Source organism: Pygoscelis adeliae, unplaced genomic scaffold (assembly GCF_000699105.1).
Source record: "Pygoscelis adeliae isolate BGI_AS28 unplaced genomic scaffold, ASM69910v1 Scaffold69, whole genome shotgun sequence".
NCBI classification, from domain to species: domain Eukaryota; kingdom Metazoa; phylum Chordata; class Aves; order Sphenisciformes; family Spheniscidae; genus Pygoscelis; species Pygoscelis adeliae.
Window position 1 is genome coordinate 6,193,266 of NW_008825619.1, and position 13,559 is coordinate 6,206,824.

General features: G+C 39.9%; 1 protein-coding gene across 1 annotated transcript; it reads left to right on the plus strand.

Annotated features, from left to right (window-relative positions):
* The first annotated feature begins 6,814 nt into the window (after positions 1–6,814).
* Positions 6,815–8,138, plus strand: TCEANC (transcription elongation factor A (SII) N-terminal and central domain containing). The gene has a single exon (XM_009333401.1). It carries the CDS (start codon positions 6,819–6,821, stop codon positions 7,899–7,901), a length of 1,083 nt encoding a protein of 360 aa, XP_009331676.1. The 5' UTR covers positions 6,815–6,818; the 3' UTR covers positions 7,902–8,138.
* The last annotated feature ends 5,421 nt before the right edge of the window (positions 8,139–13,559 follow it).

Here is a 13,559-nt window from a genome sequence, read left to right on the forward strand (position 1 = left end):
ATAGGTACCCTAAAAATGTGAAGTCTTCTAAAGATCATAGGGAAATTGTTTTATCTTTTTTCTTAAGAGGTTGGAGTTTTTCATTATGCACATCACAAGACTCCATGGGTTTGCTATGCTACAGCTCCCTCAAGTGGTAAAATAATTTCCCATTTGGAATTGCAGCTTGGTTTCTGTGAAACATTTGCTTTCTCTTCAGGAAGCTTTGAGGCTTCCCCCAACTTCCTCTTTGTTCTATTTTTCCTTCCCCGTCCCCCCGTCCCCCCCCAAATGTTGAACATTATGAACATCTGCTTAGGACTGTGGGGTTATCAGAGGAGTAGAGCTGTGGGTTAAAGGATTATGATCATGGTCTTCGTTCTGCAGCTGACCTATTGAACCAGCTTGGGCAACCTATTGAACCAGCTTGGGCAGGTTATTTCACCCTGTAAGCCTCACTTTTGTCATCTGAGAACTAGAGAGAATGGTAAATATTTGTAGACTACCTAGAATTGTTTTAAACTCTTCTTTCTCAAATGTTTTTGAAATAATTCTTATTTCAATCAATGATTTTGCTTATCTGACAGAAAACTCAAAAATCCCTTGTCAGTGGGCAGAGATCTGGCAGCTGTTCTTTCTACAAAGTAACAAAGCATGCCTGTACCTGGAGGTTTTGCTATCGTTCCACAAACAGCAAAACCCTGATTTACAGCAGAAATATCGGAGTTAAAGGAACAGGAGTTTAAGCACAAAAGAACTCAGACTTGCTATACTTAGGTTCCCAGTGAACTTTGGCTAGAAAATACACTCCAGTATTGCCACTGCATCAGTAATTTCTTGTTTCTCCCTGTAAGAACATGAAAAACATGTTTTCTACGGTTGCCTGAGGAAATCATGTTGTGCTTTTGTTAGAGAAGCAGAAGAGGTCCTTGACATCCAGACTTAATATGAAATGCCATGCAGGATTCCCAGTATTAAAGAAGAGCTCTACCTCATCCTTTGAAGGAAGCCAGCAGTAGTAAAATGAACCATTTCATAACCTTATATGATCTTTATAAGTTCAGGAATCTCTGTTTAATTTCTGATCCTGTAAAATAATGGTCTCTGTCAGCCTTTGTGATAAATCCAGTCCTTGCTTGACTTACAGGGCAACAAATGCACAAAACTTTTTTTTTTTCCCACCACGCTGCCTTTTAATTTGGAAGCTAAGATGAAATTTATGATTGAGTAGTTAGCGTAGTATTTCAGATATATGTATTACTTTTAATCTTGAAGGATCTTAAAATCCTTTGCAAACTAGGTACACACAACAAAGCCAGTGCCATTCCAAGAATGCTTTCCCCCCAGAAACCTCTCTATTGTCACCGATAAAGACTTGTTTATTACCTTTGTTTAGTGGTTTCTCTGCTGGCTGTTTCTTGTGCTTCTGCCAGTTACCAGTGAGTATCCGACTTCATCGAAGTAATTGATTAGGGATTTGGGTTTGTTCTTGTCATATATTTTTGATTACTTATTTTTTCTGTTACTTTTACTGACCTTTGCTTAATAAGTTTGAAGTCACTCAGTCACTCTTTGCTGTATGTTGTACATGTTGAGGAAAGCATTCCCTTAGAAGTGGTTGTTTTGAATTAAATGTGAGTAGTCTGTTAGGTGGTTGAATTTCCAAAATTATTTTTAAATCATTGTTCATATTTTGATGTCTATATTCTGTTTTCAGTTTGCTTATTTAACTGCTGCCATGACATTTATGTACTTGAATTTAATGTTGCAGAAACTTGAAAAAGTCAGTGCATGACTAAGAAGATCTTCAAATTTCTAATAATTTCATTTATTGCCTTAGCGCACATGTGGAAAAAGCCCTAAGATAGAACATATATAGTGCATTTAATCCAATCTAAACCAGCCTTTTATATATCTGGTAGAGGGTTAATAAAAACCAAAAGAGGTTGTCTTAGATCTGCCTATTAGAAAAAAAGCATCTTAGTGTGGGGTGATGAGTTAGCATATGTCAGCTCCTTCTCAGTAGCTGTAGGTGTCCGGTAAGTGTAAGGTAATTCACTGTGAGTGTGTGGCAGAATGGCTTCGTTCTCACTGCAGATGCCAACGTGTGGGCTCCAGCTCCCTTCAGAAGCTTTGTGTTAGTCCCAGCTGCCAATGCCCACTCATAGCTGTGGAGCCAAAGGAGTCTTTTTCAGCCATATAGTTTTCTTGTGTGAGATTGGCCACAGAAATGGGCATGTCTTCACCTTGCCACCCTGGTGGGCTGCCTAGGGTCAGGTGGCTAACCACGAGCAAGGACCACTACCTTAAAGCAGATGATATCCATGGACTTTATGCACCATTTCTTAGGTACGGATCCTCACCCTGCAATATTAGAGAGGAAACCTTCTATGAAGTATAGTCCTCAAAGAAAGATCAAAATACCTCACCTTTGTCGCAGGGTAAAAGTATGTGCACGGACAAATTACCAGCAGAGCACTTTGTGTGTAGTAATGTCTTGCATGTCCATAGTCCTGTACACTAAATATTGAGGATTCATGAAGCCATCTTGCATTTGGATAGGTGTATTTTATGGTATGTGTAGCATAATACAGTACATACATAGATAGGTACAAGAACTGAAGAAAAGCAGTTTGAAGTGGAGTATGCTGGAAGGAGCAGATCTGATTCTAAGGCATAGGGCAATCATACTGGTTGAGCATATGACTGTGTCACCAACTCTGCCCTAGATTGCATGAAAAACAGTAAATGCCAGCAGATCATAATTTTCTAATGTCAGTTACTTAGTGTTAGGGATACAGGGAACCGTCCTGCTGTAGTGATGGCTGCCCTACATAACAAAACACCTCTTTCCACTTGCACAGCCTCTGCATGTTCCTGCAGCAGAACAGCTGAGCGAGGATGCAATTATATGTGCTTTTCAGTATGACGACACATGGAGTTCAACTTAAGTATTTGAAAAATGCATCCTATTTCTCTGATTCTGAAACTTCGTGAGTAGTAAATCAGTTTCTGTAATAGCCATTATTGAGGTTTCACAGGACTTCAAAATGTCAGACGAGAATGGGCTGTTTAAGTACAGGTTAAGTGAATGCAGACATCATTCACTGTGGAGGTCTGGTTGGTCTGTGGTTCAGGATTATAGAAACAGATGGAGGTTTATGCGCGCGCGCGCTCTCTCTCTCTCTCTGTCCTTTTCTTTTGTGGAGCTCTGAGGCCCTACCTAAAGTTTGAACTTATTTCTGTTGTGCAGAAAACAAGTTAGCTGGGCTGGTGGTCACAGAAAGCAACAGAGCATGCAAACTACCCAGCTGTATCACTTGTCCGTCCTCTCCCCGCCGTTCTCAGGAGATTTCATCATGGAAACAGTGATGGTGCAAGAAATCTGCTTATGAGTTCCTTCAAACGTGGACATGCGTCGCTAGCCTTGTATCAGTCTCTGTCAGGCAGATGATTTTTTCTAGAGTAGAATCAGGATGTATGCAACCAGACAAAACACTGGTTTTGTGCACAACAGCTGAGCGAGGATGCAATTATATGTGCTTTTCAGTATGACGACACATGGAGTTCAACTTAAGTATTTGAAAAATGCATCCTATTTCTCTGATTCTGAAACTTCTTGAGTAGTAAATCAGTTTCTGTAATAGCCATTATTGAGGTTTCACAGGACTTCAAAATGTCAGACGAGAATGGGCTGTTTAAGTACAGGTTAAGTGAATGCAGAGATCATACACTGGAGGTCTGGTTGGTCTGTGGTTCAGGATTATAGAAACAGATGGAGGTTTATGCGCGCGCGCGCTCTCTCTCTCTCTCTGTCCTTTTCTTTTGTGGAGCTCTGAGGCCCTACCTAAAGTTTGAACTTATTTCTGTTGTGCAGAAAACAAGTTAGCTGGGCTGGTGGTCACAGAAAGCAACAGAGCATGCAAACTACCCAGCTGTACCACTTGTCCGTCCTCTCCCCGCCGTTCTCAGGAGATTTCATCATGGAAACAGTGATGGTGCAAGAAATCTGCTTATGAGTTCCTTCAAACGTGGACATGCGTCGCTAGCCTTGTATCAGTCTCTGTCAGGCAGATGATTTTTTCTAGAGTAGAATCAGGATGTATGCAACCAGACAAAACACTGGTTTTGTGCACAAATTTAGAAGACTAACTCCTAAGAAAAGAGGAACACTTAAGATTCACAACATACCATTCGATTCTGCATTCTACATTTAATTCACCTTTTCAGCAAACAGAATAACGTTAGCAGTATTAACTCTTTGTGTGTGTACATTTGCACATAGCAATGCACTGAGCATTTTTTTGTCAAAGGGCTTGATAAAAAGGAATCAAAAGGAGACGTTATACAAGCCATGAGACTGCATTCTGAAATCCCCTTTTTCTTTTCATTTAACGCGTCAGAATATATGGGAGCCTGCTTTACTAATGCTACGGCTGTAAGAAAATAGGCACTTTTTAGGATATAGAGGGATGTGTCTTTAACTCTTAAGAATTTCCAAAAGTAGCAATTAGGAGTTTGTAGATGTCACTGTTTTGAAACTGTTTTGCGGGTGTCACTATTTTTGAGCTGCCCTGCCCTGATAATCAAACTGTAATATGATGCCAGAGCTAGCAAGGGAAAGGGCAGCGGTGGGGACCTCAGTTAAAAGTTTACTAGTCCGACTTGCTTCTCTGTTAGCAGCTATAAAGAGAAACTTTTGGAAGAGATGTAACGTGTGATCTCTTGCATAGCAAGTGAAAGGTTGAGGGTCATGTAGGAACCAGAATGGCATTTGGGGCTTAAGAACCACTGAGTTAACGTCAGACTCACTTACTTAAACTTGCTGCAGAGTAGCCCCAAACCTTCACTTTGCAGCTCCCAATAAAATGTGTTCAGCTACTTACTGTTTAGTAATTGAAGATATCCCTAATATCAAGTTACGGTGACATATAAAAGTTCCTCAAAAGGCCTGAAAACTCTGACATCTCCACCAGGTGCGTGAAAAATTAATTTAGGTCAGTGGTTTTTGGTCAGATACCATGCCCACATTAGCTGGTTAATTTTATTCTTTTGAAGTATAAAGGCTTGAGGAAAAAGTCTGGAATGAAAAAAACAATTCACAGGTATCTCATCTGTCTGCTGTAGAAGTTAATATTAACTAAAACAATGTGAGTGTGCAAGTTTCCCTAAACTTTCTAACTTTGTATGTTTTATGGGCCATCCTTACTGCATATATCTAATTTCTGCATGTATCAATGATTCTCCATTATACAGGCTACAACATATACACGACAGTGGCAAAACCAAACAAATTTGTGAAAAACATAGCTGTGCTACGCATTGCTTCCTACTCCAAATTAGTCTTCTAATGCCAAAACCTACATATTTGATTTTAACTAAAGGGTTTGTTATGAGAAACCAAGTGGAAACTTGCAGATTTTATTAAAAATAAAAGAACAGGTAGCCAAACATCTCAGCATTTATTATAAGGATTTGTGAAAAAAATCTTGGTAAGTTAAGGTATAGTTGCAGGAGTGACTGATTTTAAAAAAACAAAAACCAACCGAACACACAACCCCCCAAAACCAGCAACCAAAAAAGCACCTTACAATGTGGAGGTTTTGGACCCACTTTGATTTTTCTATTATTCTGTATCATTGCAACTTGTACTGAGTTAATTTGTAGTCAGATGCTTGAAAACTGTGAAAAATGGGAAAAGAGGTTTAAATACAGGTTCCCAAAAGTTGAGGCATAAGTCAGTTTTTCTGAGGAGGGTTATTGTGCATATGCATTCTGCAAAGATGACAGCAATGATCTCCCTGGGTTTGGAGTCTTGCAGTAAACTTCCACGTCATTGCGACTTTCAGATGAAGTTAGTGCAGTGTTTACTTACAAATCTGCCTTTGGAGATGATCGGGAAGCTATTACAGAATGTGTTCAACAGTGTGAGATCATTATGTTATTCAAATACCTGTTATAGCGGAAGGTCCCAGGCATGGTTTTTAATAGACTTTAAATTCCTGTGATAGAAAAACAAACTGATTTTCCGAAAACAGCATTCTTATTAAATTCAATTTGTTGACACCAATACTGTTAAAACCCTGCTACTATTTTTATTGTTTCTCTGTATGTGTGAGGAGGGGGAGATACGTTGCCTATAAAGCCTCCTTTTTAATTTTTGGAAAGCGTATCATTTGATAACAGTGTCTAGATTTTAAACATCAATGGGTGACATCTGGTGCTTTTGGTGAAAAATGCTGAATTTCAGAACTCGTTGCTTCTTGGTAGTCCAGCGGTACTAGAGTCTACTAATGCGCAAACAGTGCAACTGCTACCTGTAATCTCATACAGCAGCGTGGTTAATCTCATCCTGGAGCTCTCCAGCCACATTACCTACTTTCTTGTAGTTGAGAATCTCCCTGTGAACTTCTGTAGTTGTGTGCACGCGTGGAAAAACAAGTATGACCAACATTTTTATTATGCTAGCAGTGTCTTTGTTAGTGTGGGTTTTGGCAAGACACTATGCTTTTCCTTAAAAATTAGTGTCATACCGGACTTCTTAAATTGTTAACCCTACCCCCGCAGAAGTCCCTGTGGGCTCTCCGTTCTGCTAGTATTTTCCTTGCACGAGTTAGACTAGCATGCCCTCTTGCATTTTTCCAGGACCCAGGCTCCTCTGCATTTTGTATTTCCTCCACTAACTCAACTATACACCATTTCAAGAAAAAGCTGGCAAAACCAGTGATGTATACAAATAAAATAGTGTAAAATAAAAAGAAAACCTTGTGAGAATATATAGAAAATTAATGTCATAACTGCAATAAATGATAAACATTTTTTCGCTTTCAGGTTTAAAAATGTCTGACCAGAAAAATATTGTACACAGAGCCCATTGTATTGAAAAGCTACTGTCTGAGAACAATTTCCAAGATATTGAGGATCATCTTAAAGAACTTGAAGATGTTGATATGACTGTAGGATATCTGCAGGGGACGGAAGTTGCCAAGGCTGTATATAGGATACTCAAGAGCTGCCCTTCAGCAGAGTTGAAAAAGAAAGCAAAGCAGTTATTATCAAGGTGGAAAACACTTTACAAGAATAACTGTGCTCAGTCAATGCAAGTTAAAAAGTCAGTTTCTGTGTGTGTGAAAGAGGAAACTGAACATCTCAGTGTGGTTCCTAGAGGGCAGTTGCTGTCTGAAGGACTATGTCAGCAGGAGGCATTAGATGCTACTAGTTCTAAAATTTTGGTCCCATCACAAACTGTTAAAAATGTGGTATGTAGTGATGCAGAAGGCAGCATGAATCAGCTTTCTTCTTTTGAGGAACAACACACTGATAATGAAGACTCTAAACCTCTTGTTAACGAAGCAAGTCTGCAGCAGGATCCGATGAGAGCTCTGAGGAGTAAATGTACGGATCTTCTTTATAATGCTTTGACTGTTTCTGCCAAAGACGAAGAAGAAACTGATAAATTGCTAGAGCTATCTAAAGAAATCGAAGAACATATTTTTGCTCTTCATGCTAAAAATGACAAAAAGTATAAAAATTGCATCAGAAGCAAAATCTCTAATCTGAAGAACCCTAAAAGTTGCCACTTAAAACATAACCTTTTTTCAGGGACGTTGAGTCCAAAGGCTTTTGCTGAGATGACAGTGATGGAAATGGCCAGCGATGAACTGAAACAGCTCAGGGCTCTGTACACAGAGTCATCTGTTCAGGAACATCAGCTTCCACAAGTTATTAATGGCACACAGACAAACAAAATAAAGTGTAGGCGCTGTGAAAAATTTGATTGCACTGTCACTATGATCGCCAGAGGAACTCTCTTTCTTCCAGGTTGGGTGCGAAACACAAATCCAGATGAACAAATGTTGACTTACGTTATTTGTAATGAATGTGGAGAACAGTGGTATCACAGCAGATGGATTTGTTTGTAACGCTATCCCTCTTTAATAAGTGGTTTAGAAACATAGATATGAGAAGGTATCTCTGTTGGAACTGTGTAATTTAAAATTTTGTATTGATATTATGTAGATGCTGCCACTAAAAAGTGCAAAATCAGTTGTAAAAAATCGCTAAGCTGTTTTTGAAGATGACTTGAATAAATCTATGTGTTTTTAAGTAATGTCAATATGTAAAGAAATAAAAGAAAAAAGGGAAAAAATTGTAACACTGTATCAGAGAGGAATATTCACTAGTAAATCCATTAAAAATATTCCAAGTGCTGCAATTTTTTTCCCCAAGGTACTGAGTACTTGGAATTTTCATTATCTTCAGGCAGGCGTTCTCTCACAAAGAAAATGTTTCATTTACAGTAAACAAACTGTTTCCAAAACTGCAGTTCACATACTTGCGTGCATTGCAGAATGTTCAGCATGGATTCACTCCTTAATTAAATCACTTTTTGCAAGTAAGTGTTAGATTAAGTTGGTTTGAGAGGTAATGTCTATAAAAGAAAAAAGGAATGAAAAATAAAGTGTAAAAGGGGAAAAAGGCAGCTAGCAAATGAAAGCAAAAATGAAATTCTGCTTTAGCTTTTTATAGCTATTGGGAGGAAAATATGACTTGTGACAATCTATCAGTTTGCAGTTCAGATTTGCAATGTAAGATGGTGTGTCCTGCAACTGTTAAGAAATTAATGCAAGATCAGATAATGGTTTATTTCAGAAAAATATGTAAATGCGTTATTAAATTTAGGTAGGAAGTTAATAAGAGTTAATTACTGTCTGGATATCCTCTCTTGAACTGGGACATCTGTCCTGAACTGAGCAAATTAATGTTTTTATATAGTGCAGGTTACCCAGAAAAAACGAATAGAAGGAAATCTAATAGCTGAAGTTTTTGTACATGTTTTTGTTCCAGAGTCAACAGGATACTCACTGGCTGTATACTAGAAGCATTTATTTACCAGAAAATACCACCTTAGCATTATTCTCACTCAAGTAATAGCCCTGTTGTTGTTTTTGTTTCTTTCTGGAAAACTTAAAATGACTTCAAGTCGGCTATCTGAATACTTTGAATGGAGTATGTATTGGAAATCAGGGAGATGTTTCTTTTCTGGACTGGGAGAACCACCTGAGTCTGGGTATCTTTCACAGCTGTCTGTTGGTCTGTAGAAGACTATGTTCATACTGTGTGTCCCTATTTTGGATTCGTCACTGTTTCTGAGTTACTGTAAATGTATAAATGGGAGGAAATGGGTCTTGCATTGAGTCTGAATTTTCTGAGCACACGAATGTGTCAACTCACGGACCTAAGGAAATGCAGTGAAGAATAAGTCTGCCCTGCCTGAGGGGTTAGGTCCTTGCAGCAGAGCAGTAGTACTGTTTGGAAACATAACCTTCATAATGAGTTTCCTTGTTGGAGTACGGACGAGATGGTGAAATGGGTCAGTAAATTGCCAGAGTCATGTTTTAGGCACAGGAGAAAGTGTTTTGTTTCACCCTATTGTATAAACACAATAAACCTGCATACTTGGCATCAATGGAGATACCTTTTACAAATGCACAACAGGCATTTTGCAGTTCAAGGCTAAAATGCATCAGCTGAGCAGAGAAACCTGGTGCGTATTTGCTGGAGGAATGAAGGACAGTTCTGCACCCATCTAGCTGTATGTAACACAGCCAAGGCTGGCCAGCTTCTCTGGGCTAAGGCACTGCCCTGGAGCTCTCCAGCCACATGGCCTGTCAGAGAAAGGAGTTAGGGGCACGAGATGAGAAAATAGCTGTTGGTGAACTAGAAGCCAGCCAGGATTAAAAATAAAACGGAAGACAGGCTTTTATCTGTATATGGTGAAAACGGTGTGTAACCTGCTGTTACAAAGAGGCACTTACTATGCTCCTACTGAAAAAAACAAGAAAAATCTTTCCCATCCTGATGGATGTTAACTTTCACGGTGTGATTTACTGTGGCATTACCTAGATTTTTATCATGTGAAAATGTGTGTTTTAGTGGAATTGCACTGATGTAAAACAAATATTAAAGCATTAGGCCAGGCCCCCAGTATTCAACTGTGTAACCAATCAGTTAATATCTGACCTTCCTTCCCAGCCCTTACCCATGTGCTGGAATTGATGCTTATAAGTAGTCCTGCTTGTTTAAGTGGAAGTACTTCTGTGCAAAGTATTATTTTTAGCTTTCAATAAAACCATAGGAAAGCAAACACTTCTGTGTTACTGGTTCACAGTAAGCTCGGAGTTGCGTGCTGTCATTTTGGAGGTCACAGTCCTGCTGAGGAGAGCTGTACGCCAGTACGGTGCTGTGTCAGAACACCATGTAGCAGGAGACTTTATTTTAGCTGTGAACAATGGACATTTATAAATAATTTCTGCCTGCAGATGGTTTTGAAGCCATTCCAGTAATGTCCAGCTCATCCAGGTTTTGTCTTGGCGAGGGGAAATGTCACAAGGCATGGACAGCGTTTTTGACAGATTATATTTCAAGGGTAAAATTTGTAGCCATAATACAGACTACATTTGTGACATAATGTGTAACATCGTTTTCTTTTGAACTGCCCATCACTAAATGTATAGTGCTAAGCTATATGCCCCAACATGACTGGGATTTTCCACTGATCCATGTTTACTGAGCAGCTAAGAAAATGTAAACAGCGGATATCTTAAAACTTTTTCAAATCATTGAGCAAGCCTGCCTCACTGCGGATCTGAGTGAGCCGTACCTGCAGCAGCAAGAGGGTCATTTGGTTCTAGCCTTTCGCATTTTGCCCTTTCTTCTAAGATGTGGAAATAATAAAATCCAGTTACTAACAACTGCAGTTGCAGCTTATGGTATAGAAACAACTGTCAGTAAGTACAAATAGTCAAAAAAATAGATTATAACCATGCCCCTCTTACAACTATCCCTTAACTTCCTTCTGTCCGTTTCAAGCCGAAAGCAGTTGGAACTCTTAGGGCGGGTCCTTGGTACCCTCGCAGTTGCAAACTCCGCATTTTGAAGTCATTTTCTATGGTAATACATTGTGAGCAGGCATTCCTCCATTGCCTGCCTTCCCAATAACAATTGAACCTGAGAGTTGGCTTTGTAACTAATCCGGTTAAAGCTAGACATTAAAAGATGAGAATACATCTGTAAATTTTGTGAAATCCAGTAATCATGAAAAGAATTCCTGTTCCTATTGAAAGAGATGGAGCCCTTACCTTTATTCAGGAGTTACCTAGTCTAAGCTGCTAGCAGCTGGTTCAACACACACATTGTTGCCAGGTTGTTAGCATTACCTAAAAGCCAGGCACAAAATACGCTCCTGCTTGCACAGACAGTAGTCTGGGACAAGGAGGAGATCTGGGAATACTGGCAGAAAGGAGCAGAAAGTATTGGGAGGCAGGGAGGGTGAACCGGGCCCGTTGTAAGTATGCCGAGGACACAAATCTATCGGAAATGAGGCTTTGTTAGTCCAGGGCTGGTGAAAAGCTCATCTAGGTTCGGTTTTACTTTATGCCTGGTTCATGCTGGTAGACACGCTGCCCGCAACTTCACATTTAACAGTTAGTGAAACTGTATACAAAATCATGAATTACTGTATTACCTTCTTGATCATCTTATGCCATTGGTTATTTTTACCTAATACAGTTCATTACCACTTTGGCCTTTTTTCCATCTGTGTATCTAATCCTCGTTACTTGAAAGGTTTAGTAGAATGCAGATGTCAGGTAGTTTCATGTGCCACTATGTATCAAAATACTGTAAGATGTGAAGTGCCAAACATGAGAGACCGTCATTCAAGTAAATCATTGCTCTTATTTAAAAAGGTGTGGTCATAGTTTCGCTAAGCAAAGTGCTGCTCCAGGCCGCAGTTTGTCAATAGGTTATATTGTTCCTACCCAGATTGTGTAACTGTGCAGGCTTAAAATGTTTGACTGGATAAGATTGTATGCCTTGGCTCAAAATGGCTCTAAAAAGTCAACTTGCAATTACACAGCGTATGCGCCAGCAGGAGGGTGTAGATGACGAGTACAGGGAGTATCAGAGTCCAGAAACAAGAATAAAAGGAAAGCTTTGAAGAGTGAGATTCTTTTATGTTGTTGAAATTGTCTTTTCTCAGTTTGTTCCAGATGGGAAAAAGATCTTTTAACTTTTTTAAGCAGAGACAATTAATTTTGGTACGATGTTTAGCATATCCATGATGCTGCTCCACAAAGGAGCATGACGTTAGAGGTGATCCACGCAGACATAGGACAAATGTATGCTGAATAAGGGTAACGTCTGTATTTGTTTTCGCTGGGTTTTCCAGAGACACTATAAATTCAGCTGCTTCTTGAATCCTGTGATTTAATAGTAGCAATAAGGTCTTAAATGTAGATTGTACTCAAAGCTCAAGCGGCCTGTAGCTGCAGAACTTGTAATACGTGTCTTAAGAAGATGAGAGCTAAATTAACAATGAGTTTCACACAACTTTCAATATAAAAGCGAAAATATTACTTTGAGAAGTGCTTTATTAGTTGGAGTCGATGTTGCTCCCTTAACACCGGTGACAAAACTCCGTCTGGTTCCTGGAGATCCACTGCCGGATCCATTTCATTTCGTTCTGTTGAGGGCCTTTCGTATCTCTCATAACCCTCTTACTGTAGCACTTTTCAGGGAGGTACTCGGCTGCCATTTGTTGTTTATAACTCTTTCTGCCTTTCCAAGCCAAAAAGAAATTTGTGCTGTTTATTGTTTACTTAAAATGTATTCCTTTCAGTCTGCTGTGCTATGTACATTTGTTACTAAAGCCAAGAACTACAACTCTCTAAACAAAAAAAGAACAGCTCTCTTTCTGGCAAAAAGAAAAGTTACCTGGTAACAGGCTGTGGTTAAGGAGCAAATATGTTGAATTACAGTCCTTCAGGGAATCTTCAATGTGTAATGGCCCAGTTCATCGAGTGCCTGGAAGATAAGGAAAGAAACAAGAGCACTTTGATAATTTCTTGGATTGCTTGGGGGCTGGCTTGCTGCATTCTGGTATTAGCAGAGCCATAAAGGCAGATGACTTCATATCCCCTTATTTTGTACTGCTGTAATTCAGCCAGGAGGTGACAAAGTCATGTTTTATTGAGACCATGTCATCACTTGCCAGGATGGGACGAAGTCTCCTTGCCAACTACAGATGGTAAAAAGCATTATTCACAAGCTCTATTATACGAGAGCTTTGCTGATACAGAACTTTCTCATACACACAAAAAAATGCCCTTTATTTGCCATTGGGATGTTATTTTGCCGTTTGCTAGCACGTGACATAACAATTATCTCTTCATGAATTCAACTCTGTGAATAAAATCCTTAAGGTGCAAGGTCAGCTTTCAGATGAACATGCACGTGAGGGAGCAGCAAGGGTGGGTTGCTGCACAAGAGGAGGCGAGCCAGGAGCGGAGGGTGGGTGACAAGGCGCGCAGGGACAGTGACTTCAGTAAAAAGGGTCACCATCCCGCAGCACCCAAACAAGAAGAGCAAGGCAGGTCCAGTGACAATAATCAGCCAAAACTCCAGTGAGCACCGGACAAGTCCGCGGGGAGGAGGCTGTGCTGAGGTGGGGCTGGGTGTTAAATGGGGGTTGGGGCACGAGGTGGGGTGCAGGTCTGGGGCCACCGGGCTCGGACAGG